General features: G+C 33.7%; 1 protein-coding gene across 1 annotated transcript in view; it reads right to left on the bottom strand.

Annotated features, from left to right (window-relative positions):
* LOC149069959 (prolyl endopeptidase-like) overlaps positions 1 to 22,970 on the bottom strand; it is a 49,160-nt gene that overhangs the window by 16,741 nt on the left and 9,449 nt on the right. The window contains exons 4-14 of the mRNA XM_089249981.1: positions 21,176 to 21,344; positions 19,144 to 19,245; positions 13,544 to 13,680; positions 9,284 to 9,396; positions 9,041 to 9,186; positions 8,488 to 8,592; positions 5,260 to 5,364; positions 4,914 to 4,991; positions 3,888 to 4,001; positions 2,785 to 2,933; positions 1,187 to 1,303 (exon numbers count right to left, since the gene is read on the bottom strand). Of these exons, the coding sequence (XP_089106107.1) occupies positions 1,187 to 1,303; positions 2,785 to 2,933; positions 3,888 to 4,001; positions 4,914 to 4,991; positions 5,260 to 5,364; positions 8,488 to 8,592; positions 9,041 to 9,186; positions 9,284 to 9,396; positions 13,544 to 13,680; positions 19,144 to 19,245; positions 21,176 to 21,344 (1,335 nt within the window). The remainder of the gene's footprint in view (positions 1 to 1,186; positions 1,304 to 2,784; positions 2,934 to 3,887; positions 4,002 to 4,913; positions 4,992 to 5,259; positions 5,365 to 8,487; positions 8,593 to 9,040; positions 9,187 to 9,283; positions 9,397 to 13,543; positions 13,681 to 19,143; positions 19,246 to 21,175; positions 21,345 to 22,970) is intronic.

Below are 22,970 nucleotides of genomic sequence, written 5' to 3'. Positions count from 1 at the left end.
ATCACTAATCATGGCTAACCAGTAGGTTAAAGTCCTTGGGTTCTCAAAAATTAAATCTCGCAAACCAAAAAATCTGTTGGGCCTAAGCACGAAATGGGACATATTGATAAAGCAGATACAGAAAGGCCAGATTGACACTTGCTGATTGGCGAATTCTCTTTCCAAAAATGAAATATTTTTTTTGTGATTTGACAAAATGGCAGCAATTTATATAACGCTTATGAAGAAGAAGTTTTTTTTGGGTTAATTTTTGGGGAATAATTTTTCCCCTAAATTTACGGATTTTTTTTTACAATCAAGGGTAAAATTTGGGAGATAAACAAATTTTTCAGGAGTTCGGAAGATAGAGTAAAAATCCGGGAGACATGGCAGCTATGGATTAAGTAGTAAGTTTAGAACATACACCCAAGTCTTGACCTTGTGCCAGATGACTTCCATTGTTCCTTTAACTGAAGAAACATCTTGTGGGACATCATCCATGATCAAACGATAAAAAAATGAAGTTGGAACCGGCAAAAATGAAGTTGTAATTCCAGTAACCAGCAGCTAATTTTTATAACACTGGGGAGCAGAAACTAGTGCTTAGACGAGGGGTTCTCAAACTATACAGCGCTGCCCCCTGGTGCATCTAGAAACAACGACCCTGACAAAAGTTCTTTGAAGCTATTTTTTGTTAGACTACTATGGGAAGCCGAGGGTTAACACTAATTAGGGAAAAGGGCGTCATGGGCAAAAAAGTTTTAAAACCCATGGTCTGGACTAAATAAATGTTGGGACAATGGTGGCACATGCACTAGTGAATAATTTGTGGTAGACGTTTTGCAAAACAAAAATGTTCCGAATACAAAGCAGCCATTATGTTTTTACTTTCCAAACACAACTTGTATAAAACTGTATATAACTTATTTCAGATTGGAGAATAAGATAAACAGAAAATTAAAATTTGGAGGCTATTATTTAAAAAATTTTGACAGCATTTGATTGATGCAAAAAAAAAACAAAAAAAAAATACAGATTCTCTACATTCTTAAAAACATTCAAAAAACATGTTTTAAATTTATCATTATCAAATGAAGTTATTTTTCATCATAAAAGCTTTTTCAGATGGGTTTTGATGCAGATATCCATCCACACAGGCAGGCATCTCTTCGATTCAATACAATTTACATCTTTCTCTTTGACTTACTTTTTAGATGAAGTATATTTGTGGCCAATTAGGTATTCCGCAGCTGCCTGGAAATCATCAAAGCAGTTTTGTTTGTTTGCCAATTTTCCACCATCAAACCATTTCTGACCGTACTCACTGTAAGTATTGAAAACAAAGAAGTAAATCAGAACTCCAAAGTGAGATATTATTATTATACTCATGCGTTTATACGTTCGGAAATTTTTTAAAAACCTATGGCTTTTACCCAGGCCCATAACTAGAATGGGGCAATACCCTGGGGGCCCCCGCACACACAAAAGAAAGTGCACTTATTTTGCACATTTCTTAGAAATTTTGACAGTTCCTTGTTTGAAATGATCTGCAAAATCCATGAATGCCAACTTCAGTTACAAGTCTCTCCATAGTGACAGAAGAGGCCCCGACCCAATTTTTCCTCATGAATAAAATTTAAATCCCCTCTTTAAAAATTCAAATCAATTTTCTCATTTTTCTTCAACCTGACCATATTGGACATTTACCCAGCTCTGACAAACATTTAAAGCAGCCTGTTTGGCCTGTTTGCCATGAATATTTCTGTATGAAATCAATGGAAGTTCTTTGATTTTTTTTGAAATAGTTTACACTATTTCATTTGTTTTTTTTTTCAATTCAGCAATTAAAATGTTTTTGGTACAAGGGCCTACCTGGGGATTTAAGTTGCGGATGTGTGGACAGCAAAACAAAACAAACCATTACAACGACTGTCAACAACAAGGTTGCTTCAATTTCAAATTCAGCTCTATATTCGTTCTTTGGAGATGTGGTCTTTGCTTGACATCATTTTGCACTTGATAGGACAACAGAATTCAGAGAAATCTCCAACCACAAACACTTTTGAAAGAAATCAAACTTCCACAGTTTTTCGTGATTCACAGCAATTTCATATTTTATGGTAGAAATCTGTAGAAACTGAACATTCCATAGTAGTTGGCAAGGAGGAAAATAAGAGGGGGCAAACAAACCCCTTTTTTCTGGAACCCTTTCAAGGGGTCCCAAGAAAAAATCGGCCCCACGAAAGAATGCTACGGCCCTGTCTTTACCTGACTATAAGATGCCCCCCCCCCCCCTCCATTTTGATGAAGTTATAGTTATAAAAATGCTGTGAAGAGGGACTTGCTAGTTTCAAAAAAAAAAAAGTTTTAATAGCAGCTGCAGCTATTGCCATGACTGACTGCTGCCACACGCACTGGATGCCCACTGTTATGACTGCTAGAGAACAAGTCTATATTCAATTCCTCTACATAGATTAGAACAAGTGAACTTTTCAATGTCAAGAAAATGTTCAAGGACAAGAAGGTGGTGTATGCATGTGATTGTTTTAGGTTTTTTTTTTCTTTTGTGATAAAACATAATGCAGTCGAATCCCATAACAACAAACCCCAAGAGACCGGAGAAATCACTTCCAAAATTTTGTTATAAAGGAATTCCAGGTTTTCGCATTGTTCTTATATACACTTATCCTGGGGATTAGAAAAGCATGCAAAAACATAGCAAAATATGTAAGTCACAAGTTTTTATTTTAAGGAACACTTTATCACAACGTGCAAAACTTATTGAAAAAAAAAGAAAACACTTACTTTCCACCTCTGATGTTAGCTATAGCTGCAACACCACCTAAATTTTTCATAAATATTGTTCTTGATATACTAAAATAAGGAGACAGACCTATCAGAAAACCACCATAGCCATACAAGAGTGCAGGAGCAGATCCATCTTTTACCAAATCCTGGGGAAAAAAAACAAGCTCCTGGATCATTTTATCAAGCTTTATTCAAAACTTGCCTTAGGAAACAAGTACAAAATGTGCAGAAACTATCAAAAACAATAAACACAAAATATATTTCATTTAATAGACAAAAGCTTGGACAAGTTTGTTTCTTAACACTTTCCCTGGCGCCTATACGAGACAAAATCCATCTCGAAGAAACAATTTTTTTTTTGTATTCAAAATGTTGTAGAATTCCAAAATTCATAATAAATAATGAATCTTTAAAAAAATCAAAAATTTGCAGGAAATTTAAAAAACAAACACAGGCATTATCGGCATGATGAGCATAGCAAAGATGGTATGCATACAGTGAAAGTATTAATTAAATTTCTGCAATAAATCAGGTCCTCATTACTTATGTAGAAGCTTTTAGCTTATAACTGCCTGAAACAAAGTCCCTTCAAATGACTACTACAATCAACAACTAAATAACAATTCAATCGTTTTCACTGTCAGGACAAATTTAAAGCAATGAGTAATGCAGCATTTACTCAAATCTATATATCTATATAGCATGCAAACTTCAGTAAAACCCCTCTTAACAGACATCCCTCAGTTGCAGTCACACACTCTTTTACAGCCAAATAATAATTTCCCCTTGCATAATAAAAGTATGCATTTCAAACCCCTTGATTAACAGTCACCCCCCTTTTTGACAGACGAATTTTTTTGTCCACAAAAGAGAGGTTTTACTGTATATATGATATACACCCCCAGAATTGAACACATTTATATGAATTATTATGTGCATATATACTGTATAGTAAATACTGTAAATTTTCTAGGCATAGATTGACACATAAGATTAATTCAATGGGGGAAAAATTTGAAACCAGTATAAATTACAATGCCCACAAAAGCAGAGACAATTTTACTGCATTAAAGTGATTAGTGTTACACCTCAATAATTACCTTATGATGAATAATGAACATGGGCACTTCAGTTCCATCTTTGCTCTTATAGAATACTTGGCTTGTTCTAAAATTCTCAGGATCAAATCCTTCGATAGTTATCTTCCTGAAAATCTAGGAAATAAAATCACATTTTTAAAGCTCTAATGATAATAGAACACATTACCAAAAATAAAATCTGCACAATAAATTATGATATAAAATATTTTTTGCAATCGTAGCACATACAACCTGGTGCTGTGAAAAATTTTTGAGGGGGAAAAATGAATTAACTAGAATGCAAGAGTCAAACTGATTACATACACAGAATGAAATGGTCAGCTATGGAGAAATCTTGACACACACTTATTTATGGAAAATCCAATGTTTCTTACAAATTTTAAACATCTTTTTATGAGTTGTTCATCGAAAAAAGGAAAATTATTATCTTATTAATTCTCCAACCATTATTAAGACACTAAAGTTAACTGTGGTGCTGAAAGCTTGGAAGGAAACTATGCCCACATTGAGCATAATTTGGAAATACAGGCAATGTTCGTTAAATAACCCTTGTTGTTCCACGGAAAATGTAAGTTATATTGGGAGGTGGTTACAGCCAAAGATTGAAAAATAAAACAAGGTTCTTGAGAGAATTCCATAATCAGAGGGAATAAAATATTTTATTATTCATTTTTTTTTTTATAATGTAAGAAGCTACGATGAAAATGCGTCAGGTTAAAAAATAATAATAATTGCACTAATAAATCGCATGGACATACTTATGAACAATTTTTTCTAATATCAAAGGTCAAGCTCTGATTAATTTTGTCCATTTCTTTGCAAAAAAGGAACAAAGCTGAGTTTGCACATTGTATTAGTTGGAATGGTCGTTATATTGGGTGAAAAATAACACAGGATAAATAGGAAAACAGGACTTATTGTACACTGGTCGTTATAATAGAAAAGTTGCAATTACACATGGTCGTTATAACAAGCATCAACTGTATTACTGAAAAAAAAATTGCAGAAACCATAATCTCCACCCACCTCATGTTTAATGGTATCTCCCATCAGAACACGGACTATGGTTCCAGGGGAAAGGAATGACTCATAGTTATAAAACACCTGAAAGAGATGAAAAGAAAACAAAAAACATTAGCATATAAAATAACTAAAAATGGACCATGTATCTAACAAAAGAAGCTTTAGTAATACTTGCCAAATCTTAATAAACACTAAAAAAATCTTGTTTATAAAACTTTTCAGTGCAATAATTGATTTTTTTTTAAATCAATAACAAGTTTTTTACAAGACACGTGGTAACCATTGAATAGGATTAAACCTTTTTGTTCATTTTTTGGACACAAAATAGACTATTTTCATTAAACTTTACCTCATTATGTTTCCGTTTTGCAGAACATGCACCAATTGTTCCCAATTTATGAGGAAAATCCATGATCTTCTCTCCTGTCTGCAACTTGTGGAGCTGCAATACATTCTGAAAACAAACACAAAATTCAATTTGATGTAGAGGTTTTCCCCACATTATATTCACAGCAATAAATTATTAATTTCACTATCACAATATTAAAAGAAGCCTATAAAAGGTTTTGAGCAACAGAAAGTTGACTTTTCTATAGCACATTGAACCTCTGGTTGCCGTGATAGGGTGCATAAAAATCACCTACACTTTTGAATCTAATGAACATTTTAAGGATTTCAAAACGCAAAGAATGCAAAGGTAGACATGAAAATATACCGACATCTTATAAAAAAAATCCTAATTGCAGAAATTGTAACAAACAATTCATTGCAGACTATAAGCATACATTTTTCACATAATGAGTTTTATCCCATATGTATGATTGCCAATCACTGGGCCCCAGTTTATATACAAAATGCACATGTGCACATACATATTTTGGGCTTTTTCTCAGTATTAATGCATATAAATCAAGTCTTGACTAATGAAAAAAAATAATATATGAAAACAAAAATGAGGTGCCAGACCACTTTCTCAAGGGCCAATAGTTTTTTCTGAAGCGAAACTGTCCTAACTAACAGGGAAAGAATTCCCCCTCATCCATTTTGGAGGAGCACATTCATTTTTGGAGCAGAAATTTTGAAAATGGAACAGGACTAAACACAGACTCAGGGCTCCCACTTAAAAAATTAGAAAAAGTAGGAAAACACAGGACTAAATAGTAGGACAGGAGAGGGCAATCCCCTTAGACAACATAATCATAGAATAATAAAAAAAAATCTCTAAAAAATCTAAATTTTGACTTTTTTTTCATGGCACTATATCAGTATCCTATAAGATTGACTCAAGCCAAAGCAAAATGACAAATGACTTGGTTACAAAACCAATTTTGGCCAAAACAGTGTACTAGCAACCACAGATAATTCTTTTCTGTCTCTCCTCAATACAATCGAATCCCGTTATAACGAACTCCAAGAGACCAGACAAATCACTTTGTTATAACAAAATTTCAGTATAAAGGAATTCCAGGTTTTTGCATTGTTCCTATGTAAAGTTATCTGGGGGATTAGAAAAGTGTTCGTTAAAACAAGATTTTCGCTATAACGGTATTCATTAAAACGGGATTCGACTGTATTAAATTTTCTTTTTGGAGTCTTCCAAAGTGCAGAGTTTGTCAACTCTCTTCGACAATGCACAGCAAATTTTGAAGACACACATTTTTCAAGAATGATGCTTTCTCGAGACCACTTTCAAAAGCACAGTGCAAAATGTGTAAATTACAAGATCCGATGTATATAAGGCTAGGTGAACCAGATAGTTTTACTGTGTTGTCCATCCTTTTTTAAAGTGATTTGTTTAAATTTTACTGTTCAATGCCAGTGTAATCGCTTTTAACAAATGAAGTACTTTCATTTCTAGCTTATTGCTGAGCATTGTAAATATTGTTTATGCCACTTCACGCCTTAAAAATACAGAAAACAACTGAATACTATTGGGTAGCATCAGAATCACCAAACCTAGAATAGGCCTATGTATTCAATGGCTTTGTAATGCTAACTGTTGTTTCACCTATTTACACCATAATTTTGAATGATGAATGTTAGTTACTGTCCAAGACCATGAAGTAGTAAATACAAAATTATTTTTTCCATCGAGACAGAAGTTGTTAATAACTACTATACTTGTTGAACCCTCAAACTAAGCAAATGAAAAATTAATAAACCAAATGGTCCACATACACCCACCCCCAAGATAACCTTAAACACAATACAAGCTCTGCTTTGGCAGAATCATTAATTGCAATCTCCAACATTTTTAATATTTGGCAATATATCAATGATTCCCTGCTCAATTAAAATCAGTTACACAAATTTTGTTGATAGGATTTGGTAAAAACGTAGGACAAAACTAGAAAGTAGGACAAAACTGAGAGGTAAATTTTAGTAAAAGTAGGACATTTTACTGAAAAGTAGAAAAAGTAGGAGTGGGAGCCCTCAAGACTTTATCTGCAATATAAATGGTAATTTTTCCCTAAAATGGTGAAAATTTTGTCAAAAAATGTTTAGAGAGAGAATTGATAATTTTAAATAAATTTTCTTCACAAATTAAGTCCATTTAAAATTTTTCTGAGGCATCTGTCGGTGCTAAAGCATGCATTACTGAAATGATTCAATTGATTCTCATCAATTATTACACTTTTTTCTAAATACACACATGCATACTGAAACTGCTTGAATACCAAAATCTTATTCATCTTCCTATGGCAAAAGATGTAGAAAATAACAAGGGTTCCAGGGGTGGGAGAGAACCACCAAAAAAACCATGCATATCCCGCTAATGCCGGGATGGCCCTTGGACCATGTGCAAACACAAATCACCACTCTAGGAGGGGCGGCAAATCAGATATGAAAAAAAAGAGAAAAAAATAACCAAAAACACATGAATAGGGATGACGTTAAAAATAGGTAAAATAGAAAAAAAAAAAATTCTATTTTTAAGCAGCTAAACTAAGCGGAAATTCTAAAAAAAAGTTATTGGGAGGGGAAGGAGAACACTTTTTTAGGTTATAAAACAAAAATTTTCAGGACACAAAAAACAGTTTTTCTTTAAAAATGTGATATCACTTGCTGCACATCACAAATTCGTTTCTACTGTACATATGTACTGACCATTTTTCCATCTGCATGCTGTGACTAAAAGATCATTGTTCACCCTTTATGCCGTATCTTTTGTTCTTTATTACAGCAAACTGACATTTTTGCCTTTGTTGTTTTACATGATTGAAAGAAACAATATTCAGTTATAGAAAATTGTAAAAGTATTAATTTAAAATTTTTTTTGGACTGAAAGCATTCTTCCCCACAGCCCCCCATTTGCATAAGAAGTTTTTTGTAAATCAATATGCACTAAGAAATAGAAAATATGCATTTTAAAGACATGTTTGTTTTTTTCATGAGATATTCAATTTTAATATATATTTTCTCAGTTTTAATACATATTTTGGTATTTTTAGTGACTTTTGGGGATTTTTTAGTGCATATTCACATATTTTCAGAGTATTTGCCATAAAAAATTTATTCATTTTGAAAGAAAAATATAAAAAAAACACACTTAATTGATTAACAAAATCATACTCACCGTTGCATGGTGTAAATAACAGACCACAAGTTTGTCTTCATCAGTACACACTGCCCATTTTAATACATCCAATGAATCTTGAGGTATTAAATCAACCCAATTCTCCTATCATAATGAATAAAAAAAAAGTTCATATGAATATAAAAGTACTAAACCTTGGTCTGAAGACTGTGCAGTTCATGAAAGTTGGTCCTTTCACAAACTGGTTTTCATTTTGTATTGATTCTACATAATCCTTCCACTTATCAAATATTCAATCTGATCAAACATGAAAATTTTGTTATTTGTATTCTCAGCTGAGGATGTAAATGCAAGGGTCCTATGTACTTATTGATAAATTGCTCTAGAGTTCCTGACAAGAACATATGAATCTAACTAACCTACTGTACTAAACTGTGCATGCAAGTCGAACATTTCTCTGTGAAATTTCTAATAAAAAATGTTTTGTATGTAGAAATACAGATGTATGATTGTAATCCAAAGTATCCTGTAGAAAAAATTTGGTCATGATTGAATATAAGCACAATGGTGAATTTCAATTGACCAAACTCACCTGGCCAGGATTAGTAACATCAATGTTGACAAGTCGGTAGTTTGCAGAATCCTTGTTTGTTCGCACAGTAAATATGCTTCCCTGAGTTGCAATAACATTATATTCCGCTTCAAATTTATCTATAATGCATTTAAGTGGAAGTTTCCCTGAAGAATAAAACAGCAACATTAGTCTGTACCCACTGGATTAAGACACGAAACCTAAAGAGTAATTTTAAAAATAGAAGCTCAGATGAGACAATACCTGTAATTCCATTCGGTAAAGATTGCAAATCACAATAATAGAGCATAAAGTTTGGAGTGGTTTCTTTAACTTTTACTATCAAATACCTCCCACATTCAGAGACCTCCGCATCACTGAAAAAAAAGTCTTCTAATGTGAGCTGAATTTCATGAATTCAAACATTTGAGGTAGCAAAGTAAACACATTTTCCTATTCAGAGCAAATTAAAATAAATTATTCAGAAAAATTAGAAAAATGATAACTACAACTTTTTTATTATGCTTAAGGTTATGCTATACAGTATTTATATTAAATCCAAAAAAAAAAATTATTATTGAGGCCTAAGAGTTATTGTTGCTGGACAATTTCAGGCATTCGTCCAACTTTGAAGAACCTTTACACAAGCCTATTGTTTAAGTCAGAAGTCTGGTCTTGATTTGCTTATCCCCCATGGGAGACGCAGCCTATGCCATGACTGGCTTTATAGGTCTTGTTTGCTCTATCAGTGTTCCCAGCAAAATCTACCTGATCATTTTCCTAACAGAAAATAAAAAATTTCTATGACTTTCCCTGACCAAAAACTCTGGGAAAAAGAAATATAATTCCAAATCTTAACCTTCAAATTTTCCATTTTTTTTCCTCTTCACAGAACTAATCCCCGAATTTTGCCAAATATATATATATATATTTATTTCCCATCTCTCTTTTTTAAGAGGGTTTTTGGCCATAATCCTCCACGCTGGCCAGTGCCTTCAAGTCCTCATAATGAGAGGCAATTAAAGGGTCTTCTCCTAGTTAACAAGAATAAGGCTGATGCAGAATAAGGCTTAACACTAGAATGGAAAGAGCGAAACTTATCAAAAATAGAAAAACTGCCATCGATATGGTAAAGCTTCAAGAACATCAATATAAATTCAAGTTAGAGCTGAAGAACCGATTTGATTTGCTGTATAACACCACTGAGGATGAACAAGACGTCACCACGATGAATGAAACTTTAACCACTACCCTAAAAGAAGTTGCTGGAGAAAAAGTAATCAAACCGGTGAAGAAAATAACAGAAGAAACAAAGAAACTTATGAAAGACCAGAGAGAATTTCAGATTAAGAAGAATGACCCTAAATCAAAAGTGGAATATGCAGAACTTTGCAAGACAGTACGAAAGCTGATTACAGAAGATGTCAAGAAGTTTAATTGCGATATTGTAAAGAAAGCATTGGAAGTTAATAGGAGCTTAAAATCAGCGAAACGAAAACTGTGTGTTGGGAGAAAGGAAATTTTTGCACTAAAAAGAAAAGATGGAAATGAAATCATTAGTATTGTTGAGTATACTCTATACAAACACAAAGAACAGGATTGAGACAGAGGAAAGGGAGCAGAAAGAAAAGAAAATGAAGCCGAATTTGTACAAGTAGCACCTGTGCTGAAAGAGGAAGTCTACAAGGATATAAGATGTATGAAAAAAGGCAAATGCCCAGGTGAAGATGGGATTTCAATAGACATTATTAAAGAAGCAGGAGAAGAATTTGCCAGTATGCTAGCTGCCTTGTTCACAAATTGCCTCACAAAATCGGATGTGCCTGAAGATTGGAATAATGCAATGATGGTTCTTCTTTACAAAAAGGGTGAAAAAGAGGATATCAAGAACTATCGACCAATCAGTCTCCTATCAGTAATTTATAAAATCTTCACCGAAGTGCTGGCATATAGGCTTGAATCCAAATTGGACGAAGCTCAACCAAAAGAACAGGCAGGAGCCTGTTGGATTTCGAAGTGGATTTAGTACAATGGATCACATCCAAACAATCAGGGAACTTATAGATAGACATAAGGAATATGAATTACTATTGTGTATGGCCTTCACTGATTTTGAGAAAGTGTTTGACTCTGTCTTCACATCTGCTGATGTTAAAGCTCTAGATTTAATTGGGGTAGAGAAGACTTACATCAACATCATCAAGAAAATATATGACAAAGCAACTGCAATGATTCATTTGGATAAAGGAAAAGCAAAAATTAAACTTGGAAAGGGAGTCAGACAGGGTGATACTATCTCACCAAAACTCTTTACCCTATTTTAGAAGTATTCAGAAAACTGGATTGGGAAAAAAAAAAGGAATTAAAATAAATGGAGAGTTTCTCAACCATTTGCGTTTTGCATACATTGTTGTTATCAGCAGTAATTCAGACGAACTAGAAGAAATGATACAAGAATTGGCGAAGGCAAGTCTTCAGGTGGGCTTGAAAATGAATCTGCAAAAGACTAAAGTTATGTTCAACCCGTTTGTGTGGAAGAGGACAATCTTGCTCAACAACACAGAAATAGAAGAAGTAGAAAGCTATGTATACCAGGGACAAGAAATCACCATGGATAACGGAATCATTAATGAAATAAACAGAAGGATCAGGATTGGATAGAGCACTTTTGGCCAAAACTTACTAATTCTGAAGAGTCATATGCCATTATGTCTGAAAAGAAAAGTTTTTAACCAGTATGGGCTACCAGCAATGACTTATGGAGTTGAAACATGGACACTTACAAGCAAGACGATACAAAGACTACAGACAACGCAAAGGCGCATGGAAAGATGCATGTTAGGCATCACAAGAAGAGACAGAAAACGAATCACTTGGATAAGAAATCACACAAAGGTATATGATATCATGGAAAGAATCAAACGTTTGAAATAGAATGGGCTGGACATATTGCAAGAAGACAGGACAACAGATGGACTACAAGTATTCTAGAATGGTACATCATGGTGTTAAACGTCTGAAAAGAGGTCCCCACGCAAGATGGATTGACGAGATCAGGAAAGTGGCAGGAGTCAACTGGATGGCTAAAGCATCAGACTGAGCAGAATGGAAAAATTTAGAGGAGACCTTCATCCAGCAGTGGATTGAAAATGGTTGTTGATGATGATGATGATTTCCCATACTTTCAATGTTGCTGGGAACTCTCTACGTATATGGACTTAGCAGATACCTGTCTAAAATTTAGATTCACATTGAGGATAGACATATACAGACACATAATACTGAAAATAAATTTTATATACAGTCAAGCTTGGTTACTTCAAAGCTCAAGGGGACAGAAAAAAGTTTGAATTATAAAAACTTCGAACCATTCGATATTAATCCATATAAAATAACTATACTTTCACAAAAACTCTTAATGCAGTAAAAGTCTGTACAGCTTATAACAAGAATCTCTCAGTAATTCACAACTAATTGTCAACAGCTAATGTTAAAGAAACAAAAAATATTTGCCTACAGTAAGTTATTTATAAACGAAAATCTCTCAGAACACATTCCCTAAACAACTCTCAAAAAGCATGCATTATTTTCCCCTTTATTATACATAAAATGAACCAAAAAGCGTGGCATTCTTTTTTAATCTTGCCACCCTATTCATAGGTGTTTACAAACAGGATATGTCAGTGCCTCTCCCAATAGATAAAAGTATCACATGCTGTATATTATCTTTTTGTTTATCTGCATAGGTGGGAAAAAAAGCTATTTTATCTGTGGAAAAATCTGGGATATCCTGGAAAAATCTACCCCCCCCCCCCCATCCTCCTTTTTTGAAAACTTCCAAAACTGCACACAGGGCACACAGGTCGTAATCATTTACTTTGTAGTAAGTTGTGTTTCGCTGCGATCTTGCAACTTTTTTTTTCAACATCGAAATTTTGTCTCCGATTAGAATCAGAAATAGTCAGATTTTTTTAGTATTTTTATTTTTTGCTATGGAAAGGAAGTAATCGAAACAAAACTTCAGATTTTATTCAAATGTGGAAAAAAAATGAAACAAAAAATAAAATAACAAAAAAATGCAGGCTTCCATCGTCAACTTTTTCTGCTTTTGTACAATCAACATTGTGTATGTGTAAGCACAATTAACTCTAGATGCGTATTTCAGCAAACGTAGTTCAGAATAAAGGGAAAAAGAAAAGTAAATTAATCTAGTTTGTTTTTACCCTATTTTTATGTTCCTACTGTCCAAAAAACTACAATTAATCTATAACAAGTCAGTTATAATGACAATCTTCCCCCTGATTGTGAACTGTCATTATAATGGACTTTTACTGTAATTTTAATAATTATAAAAATGTTCTTCCTTTAAGTTATGGAAAAATTTTAAAACTAAAATAATATTGAAAGTCTTGAACCTGAAAGAAAATTTCAACTTTAGAACATTCAAATTATCAGAGTTTGACTTATCCTGAACTGCTTGTATATGGAACAAACATGCCATAAGGGAATGAAGAAGCAACATACACACGCCATTTTGGATGCTCTGGAAATTCTGCTACCAGTATATCTTGAGATTGCTTTGTACCAACTCCGTGATAATAGAGCTTTTGGTTTTCATTGCATGTAGTGTCAGTACCATCAGCAGCAAGGTCAAGGTAAGCCTGAAAGACAAATAATGATAAAGATCATGATTAAAAAAATAAAATTGTATGCAAAAGTTTGCTTCTTTCCAGTTAATTTATTAATCAACCCCATTGTTACATATTACAATATTATTACCCATTTTTAATTACGTATGCTACATTGAAAATCATGCAATATGAGTGTCTTATGAAATTGCACTTCCTGCTATTGCTAATAATTTTAAAAATAATTATTTATGAGAAAGAATCATAGAAATTTCATTTCGTTCTACATTAAATTTTTTTCCTCACAGAATTTATGCAATTTCTTCTTTCATTTTTTATCTTCTGTTATTTATGATGAATAATATGTAATTATGTTCAGTAATACTCATTACAAATTTCAATATTATTACCCATTTTTAATCACCTATGCTACATTGAAAATCATGCAATCGCCACATTAGCTCTGACTCCTCCCATAATTTTTAACGAAAAAAAACAGTGAATTCGCCCCCCACCCCCTACCTGGGGCACCCGATTTACCATGGCCGTAATACAATATTTTTTTCTGGAGGGGAAACGTAATTTTACTGCCCCTTGACAGTGAAATTTGATAATTTTACAAAGGAATTTATTGCCTTTTCTTAAATATACCATCCCATCAAAAATGCTGTTCGAGGCATTGCCCCCCACCCCCAGTTTTGGATCTGATCACGGTATGTAGCAACCCGCAAATACAAACAAAAATTTACTATCGCCCGGGGCCGGTATCCATTTTTTTAAAACAGAAAAAGAGTCAATTCGGCACCCTTCCTCGTTCAACACCCATGGAACCAGACCCCGCCCTCTCCTATTGCGGTCATAACAGCGACTCGAGACAAAAATGTTTCAATAGCTTCCGAGGTCTAAAAAGGGGATTTTTTCACACAAACCAAGAATGAAGCGCAATATGTCGATATTAAGTCAACAATCAGTATCGTGAAGATGCTCCAAATTAAGTTACGGCCAAAAGCGGATAAAGGTCAGTTGTTGACGGCTCCGGGCATAAAAAAACAAATTAATATTAGGTCCCTTAAATTAGGAAAAAAGTGTAAAGTAGGGGCCAAAGGCACGCTCGGTGTGCTCACCGTTAAATCCGCCTCTATTTATGGCTCGCATGCATGTTAACTGAGTTTTTATCAGCCTGATGACCGATTTTCATCTGATTTGGAAACCCTTGTGTTAAACTAAATGTTGAATTTCAGGATTGTGTGATCTTTTCATAAATAGTTCTCCTTTTGATCATATCTGGGGCTACGGTTTCTTGCTGAGATTTAAATCCAGTTACAAAAATAGTATGAATTTTATTTCTAGATAGATCGCGATTTTCAGTTGGATGATTTTTTTTTATTGTAAGTAAATTCAAAATACTTGCGAGCTTCGAGCTTCTTTAACCTTGGCCAGCTACAAGAGTATTCTCCAAAGCGTATTAATAATACGCTTAATACGTATTAATAGTAAGCATCTTTAATACAAGCGCTTTGGTATTCTCCCGCTGCGCATAAGTTAGTTTCTGCACGGGCTTTCTTAAATCATTATTTCAAATATTAAAAAAAATTAACAAAAGTAATGATAGAACAAACAACAAATGTAACTTGCTCGATGTTCCAAGAAAGGAATTCAACCCTTAGAACTAAGACTTTTAAAATCAAATAAAATAAAGGATCAATTTTAAAATAAGATGAAAATGAAACAACGAGTGAGCACCCGTGGGGAAATAAGAAAGAATGGTAGTAGAGGAGGGGAAAAAATTCTTTGTTGTAAGTACGGCTTTTCCCATAAAATGATGACTCTTTAACCAAGGAGCTTTCTTTCCAAGCACTTTGAAATCAAGTTATGCTGACGTCACACGGTATGCTCCCGGGAAGATAAGACGCCTTCATATATAGGGGTTCTACGTGAAGGGAGCTAACGATCGTAGTTTAATGAAGGGAGGAAGAAAATTAATGACCTTGAACCGGTAAAGTTCCTCCTTGAAGAAAAGAAAAACACTGACAGCAGAAGAACGCGTGAGACCGAGGTTTTTTGGCTAGGAAAAAGTGACTTGGGCCTGAAAATACGTAATAAAAGTGACTAGCTTCTAAAAAAGTTACTTTTAGTGAAAAAAGTGACCCGCGCCGAGCCCTGATGATTGCCGATAAACATTACATAAACAAAGTCACGTTAATTTATTAATAAACCTCATTCTTACATATTGCACTAGTATTACCCATTTTTAATTACTTATGCTACATTGAAAATCATGCAATATGAGTGTCTTATGAAATTGAACTTCCTGCTATTGCCAATAATTTTAAAAATAATTATGAGAAAGAATCATAGAAATTTAATTTTGTTCTACATTGACTTTTTTCCCTCACAGAATTTATGCAATTTCTTCTCTAATTTTTTATCTTCTGTTATTATGATGAATAATATGTACTTATAATTATGTTTGCTAATACTCATTAATAGAGCCCGGATTATATGCACTAAAAAAGTGGCAAAATATGCTCTAAAATTAGGCAAATATGCGCTTAAAAATGCAAAAATATGCACTTAAAAATGCAAAAATATGCACTTAAAATACAAAATGTGCACTTAAAATGCCAAAATATGCTCTGAAAAATGCATCTTTTGTATTTGTTAATGCATATGTATTTTTCATTTACAGAAAATATCCCCTCATATATATACAGTCAGTCACAAAACTCTACATACACCCTTAAAAATAGCATTATTGAAGAAACAAAAAGGAATCAAGATTTCACCCTATTTGAATTCAAACTTGTTTTTGATAGAAATGAATAACATCAAATTGATATTTATTTAAAAAAAACCAATTTGAGTGAAAATAGCATGTCACAAAAGTCTACATACATGGATAAAAAGTTTATTAATACGCACGATTTTTGCATTTGAATTGAAAATTAATATTTTGTAGGACCTCCATTCGATTCAATAACGGCATCCAACCTCCTGCTCATGGACTGAACTAGGTTTTCGGTTATATCCGCTGTAATTTTGGACCACTCTTTCAACAATGTCTGTTACAAACATGCTTTGTTGGTGACACTATACTTGCGAACTCTTCTCTCGAGTTAATCCCATAAGTGTTCAATGGGATTCAAGTCAGGTGAATGAAGCTGTCTAGGTACCTTGTAAAGGAGCCATTCCTTCACAATCTTTGCAGTATGCTTTGGATCATTATCCTGTTGGAAGATCCATTGGCTTCCGAGACCTAATTTGTCGACAGATGCTTGCAAATTATCTTGCAGTATCTTGAGGTATTGGAGACGGTCCATCTCACCTTCAATGAAAACTAATTTCTCTACTCCAGACGCTGACATGCATCCCCAAACCATCACACTGCCTCCACCATGCTGGACTGTTGGAGTCAGATTTTCAGGTTTCATTTCCTCATTTTTCCTTCTCCAAATTTTTCCGTGACCGTCACTACCGAAAATATTATATAAGCTTGTATTTGCTTTCATCTGTAAATAAGACACTTTTCCAAAAATCGAAATCCTTTTGATGATACTGTTCAGCAAAATCGAGCCTTTTCTTCTGATTTACGGTGGAGATCAGAGGTTTTCGTCTTGGAACTCGTCCATGAAATCCTTTCAATCGGAGAATTCGTCTGACAGTTTCAGGATGCACAGTGTTGTTCGTCGTTGATGCAATATGCTGCGTCAATTTGGGATTCGACCTTGACTTTATTAACAATCGATCGTACATCTCGATTACTCAAAAGCCTCGGACGACCACAGCGAGGTTTATTAAACACATTTCCGGCTGATTCGTAATTTCTGACAATGGTTTGGACACTGGAACGGCTTTTTCCAATAATTTTCAAAATCTCACCATAAGATTTTCCTTCTGTTCGCAACTTAATCACCACATTCCTTATTTCAACAGAAATCTCTCTCCGCGGAGCCATTTCAACATCAGAACAAAGACGATATGAGCCTAGTACAAGTACGGAGTTGCTTTTCCGTGCTCGAAGCAGTATTTCTTCTCCCCTCTCAAATACTACAACAATTTCACTTGACGCAACAGAAATGTACTTGCTGTATGTAGATTTTTGTGACATGGTTTTCTATGAAATTTGCATATTCTTGCGAATTTATTTCATATTTGTCATTTACAGTAATAAAATTTTGTTACACTTTTGATACACAAAATTCTGAAAATAATAGGTTAACCCCAAAATGTATGATTCCTTCAGAAGTACCATTTTCAAAGGTGTGTGTAGATTTTGTGACTGACTGTATTTATATACCGCATATGCAAATAACTCCTACATATTTTTTATTCAGGCATTAATTTTCAGTTTGGTGTAGCTGCCCAATAACAAAAGAATTCCGACACTATTTCTAAAAAAAAATTAACACTTTGACATATCTCTAGAATAGCCTTACAATAAAACGCTTAATATTCGTAAAATACTTTATAAATATGCATTAATTCACTAAATTTCACCTGCGGAGGAAAAAACCGATGTTATGAAAATATTATGAACAATATTTATTTGAAAAGTTATGAAAAAAACTGAGTGAGCTTAAATAAACCTTCAAAAATATGCGCTTATACTGAGAATTCTTTGATTTTATGCATTTATATGCATTAATGCTAAAAAAGGCCAAAATATGCAAATGCATATGCACATAATGCATTTGCACATAATCCGGGCTCTACTCATTAAGAATCTCGTATTATGTCAACCAGTACGGGTCTACTGACCTCTTGGCTGATTTCCTCCCCCCCCCCCCCATCATCTTGATTATTTGTAATTGAAATGAATAAAACACGAATTTAAAAAATCACGCTTCTTTCAGGTTGGTAAAAGTTTGTCAAATATGTTATTGGCATTACTTGTACATCAGGGTTTAAGCTAGATAAAAAATTCCTTTAGCAAAAAAGTGAAAATGGGGGGAAAGCTTTAGCATAATGCTGCAATGTTAATGATTTATGGTCAGATGTCTTCCCATTTCGTACCTCCTGTGTGCATTTTTGCGAAAGGGGCTACCACTTCTTTCGCTTCTAAGATTTTCTTTCGCATTTTGCAAAAAATATGACCGTAGCTTACACCCTGTTGTATGTTGGGGAGGATGTCTTATTTCAAGGGACACAAATCAGATCAGGAAAGGAGAAAAAATGATGGCAAGAAGATCATTGTCCAGCATTACAACTTCAGCATATTTATATCTCCTTAACACTTATGCATCACAAACAATGCAATATCTAAGATTTTTTTAATTGCAAAATTATGACATTTACCAAGATAAAAAAAAAATTATTTGAAAAATAAATATTTCCATAGATTACTGCAGTTGTTAGAGCACATCACTAATGTGGTAAAGCAGTTTTTCTGGAATTTGATTGTGTAGCATGATACATGATATTACATGAGTCATGCAAATTAATTTGAATACAACAGAAGTTCATTCACAAAAAAAATGGCAGATGGCAATCACTCACAGAATAAAAGAATCCTTTATGATCATGTGTCCACGCAATTCCACTGAACTTGACTTTAATCAATTCATCAGGCAAATCCTCCAGTTTCTCCACATCCCTCACCTTTAAAAATAAATTTCAAAAATAAGAGATTTTGTAACACAGTTTAGTGAAAAATCAGCATAAATTATTGAAATTTGATTTGAAGAGAAAACAGGGAGATGTTCCTTTCTTCTTCTTCGCTGGTAGTGATACAGTAGAGGATCCTCTGATTATCTGAGCTAATGTGAACGGGACCTAACAATAACCAAAATTTTGAATAATTTGGAACTTACAGAATTTTGGTGTTAAATAAAATAAAGCCATAAATGGCGGAAATCGTGCTCACAGAAAAACTATTTGCAATTACTACTGCATATTGTAATAAAATAATTTAATGAAGACAGTAAAGCTACATGAAATACTGCAATGTACTTACGGTTTACAGTACTTTTCAAGGATTACACATGGTTTCCAAAAAAAATCTTTCAAGGTCTTCTGTCACATCGAGCATTCCTAAATGCTTCAGAAAGAACCAGGATGCTCGTAAGAAATACAGGGTGAACAAAAAGTCAGTAGAAACTTGAAAAATTCATAAAAACCGGAACAATAACCAAAATAAAAAATGGTTTGCAGGGTTAGCATCCTTAGGCCACTAGAATTTTTTTTAAGGAAGGAAAAAAACTCGAAAAACAGCCAATAGGTGGCACTGGTATGAGCGACTTCGGTGAAAATATGCAAATGAGACGGCTGTAAGAACTTACGCTCCTAATCCACAACCAGTTCATCATTGTAAACCGTATATGTGAACCTGCTGCACTCTGCCGCTGCGGATTTGTGACTCGCCTGCAATGTGTTATTCCCCTGTGGTGGTGATCATGTAGAACACATACTGCTGAAATAAAAGATTTGGAAGCATTCTGTTCACTATTTGCGTATCTTTTCTTTCACTTGTGTAATTCAGCGCCATCTATCGGCTGCTTTGTTATTTTTCCTATCTTAAAAAAATTCCAGTGACTTAGCGATGCTAACTATGAAAACCATTTTTTATTTCGATTATTTTTCTGGTTTTTATGAATTTTTAAAGTTTCTATAGACTTTTTGCCCACCCTGTACTTAAGATGTTTGTCTAGTCAAGTGTTCTAATCTACCTCCTCAGAAAAATTAAATTCTTATTGCCCCCTTGCCCAGGGTTGGCAGGTTTTTGATGGTTTAAACTACCACATCAAAAACCTAAAATATTGCTTTTCAATATAAAAATTCCCCTTGAAAATACAAACATCAATTGCATGTGTAATGTTTAAAGTCACTATATTATACAAAGAATAAATACTTTTTCATGTAAAATATTCAATTTCCGGAGGAGGCAAATCACTTTTCACTAGATGTGAGCATCAACAAGCTTCTCAGAGACTATTTGAGGAATTTGTGAATCGAATGGATGAGTTCTGATGATAAAGAAACTACAAAAAAAAGTGGTGCCTTGAAAAAACTTGATATTGGCCTAATGTGCCAAAAAGTACATGAGGCATGGAATTCTGTTTCCGCTGAAATTATCATCCAATTCTTCAAAAAGTGTTGCATCAGCAATGCGATGGACGGAACTGAAGATGATATCCTCTTTGAAAGTGACAATGGCATTGACAGCCCAGATGAGGATAAAAACGAAGATGCCACACCCCCTATGATATCTGAAGGATTGCGATGAACTTGTAGACTCAGAAGAAACAGATTAAAAAGTTTGAATCATTTTCTAATGTAAATTTCCACAAGCTATTCATTTTGCATGAAAATATAGGAATTTTTTTCTCTAAAATGAAAGAATTTTGTGGGGTCGGCTTATACATGGGTTTTCAATTTATTGCGGTTTTGGTGGTCCTGAAGTGGGGGGGGGGGGGGTTGACTTATACTTGAGTATATACGGTATATAACTTCTTTATCGCAGAATACTTTGTAGTGCATGAAGATCTTTGCAAGTTTCCTCCATATTAAAAAAATACATATACAACTCAACCTTGATTTTTATCCAATCTGAGCCACTCTCACTGATACCATAAGCAAAGTAAGCACCATCCTCTGAGTGAGCATATTCTTGGATTGCCACTGTTCCATCTTCAGAAAAAGTGTTTGGATCTATTAAGACTTTGGGCTCACTTTGCAGAGTATCTTGAAAATATATCACACTGAAACAGATCAAATAGGCACAATCAAAAATAGTGGATTACTATGTGTATTTAAAAATGCATACACAGTCGTCATTCATTATAATGACCCTATTGTTCTATCAAAACTGATGTTACATTGAAAAAAAATGTAGACTATAGGACAGTTGCTACATGAAAAAAATTGGGGCTTATCCTATCAATCATTATAATAGAATGGTTGCTATAGCATGGGGTCATTATAATGAGCACTGCCTGTACATTTAGTACACACCGGAAAAAAAAAAAAATTTAAAAGCAACGCCAGAGGAAAAAAGCCTTGTCTGTTATACATGCAGGAATTATCATAAATGGAAATAAAAGTAGACTGATTATGAAATTAAGACAAGGCTTAACAAATCGAGAAAAAAATTTTGGCATCGGCCAAATCTCTTAGGAGTCAAGCACTTATTTTCAAAAAAAATGGTCCAAAATAATATTTTCTCAACTTTGCTGAGGACTAGTGATTTGGTCTTTCTACATTGGTAGACACGCATACGTAATTCTCAAAATATTGTGTTGTCTGACTCAGATTTAGTAAACACGTAAAATTTTAGGTGCCAATACAATTTTTTTTCGTTGGCATGGTAACACCTATGATTTGTCAAGTCCTGAAGATTTAAGAATTTTTATTGACTACTCTCCAGTGTGCATTTGCACAAGATCAAGCACTATTTGACAAAACAAAATACAACTTATGCACAGTGCTGTCCAAACGGGTGGGACAATGGGACCCTACAAGACCTTCATTAACCCTTCAAACCCAAATGAGATTTAAATAGAATCACTGGATGTTTAGAAAAAATTAGTAACTTTTAAACTAATCATTGAATTGATTTGAAATTTTTTGTTATTTTTGTTATTTTTTGTTATTTTTTAATATAAAATAACGTCTTGTCTATAATATTAAAGAGTATTACTAGCATTATATAAAATTTATTATATTTGTTATAAATTTTTTTTACCTTCTACCACTGCTAAAAATCTGATTTCTTTTGAGTTTAATGCAAAGAAGCTCTTGTGTATTATTTGCTTTTTGGTAACACAAATTCTAGAAATGCTCATTTTAATATAAAATACAAGACGTTAAATATAGTATAGGTGCAAATGCAAGAAAGGCCACCTCTCCTCTGCGATGTGGAATGATCCTGATGAAATAACGCCATTGGAGAATAATTTTTGCAGCAAGTATGCCATTAGACAAATAGAATAAAGAACAACAAAGTAGAGAAGAATGTGAGAAGAGAACAGAATGTGAGAAGTTGAACAGTGTGTTCTGTTGTAAATGAATTTAAAAAATGGGTTCTGTAAGTATTAACTCTAACCCATAGCATTGAAGAAATGTGTGAGTAAATAAAAAATAGTATAGAAATGTTTTTGTATAGTATAGCAATATTTGTGGGCAAAATGCATTAAAAATACAGTCCCAAATACATTTTTTTTTTCAAATCTTTGTGTTTGTTTGCTTACTTCAAAAATAAAAAACTACATTATGTAAAGATAGATAATTTAATTCAACATACAATTTTTTTGGAGAAGTTTTCAGAATCTGTAATGGGTGACATAGATTAGGGTGGTAGAATGCCTGGAGGATTTGGGGGTGCGGGT

Source organism: Pholcus phalangioides, unplaced genomic scaffold, assembly GCF_987345545.1.
Source record: "Pholcus phalangioides strain wild (caught in Gottingen) unplaced genomic scaffold, Ppha-v1.0 ptg000022l_1, whole genome shotgun sequence".
Classification (NCBI taxonomy): domain Eukaryota; kingdom Metazoa; phylum Arthropoda; class Arachnida; order Araneae; family Pholcidae; genus Pholcus; species Pholcus phalangioides.
This window is presented reverse-complemented; position numbering and strand designations above follow the sequence as displayed.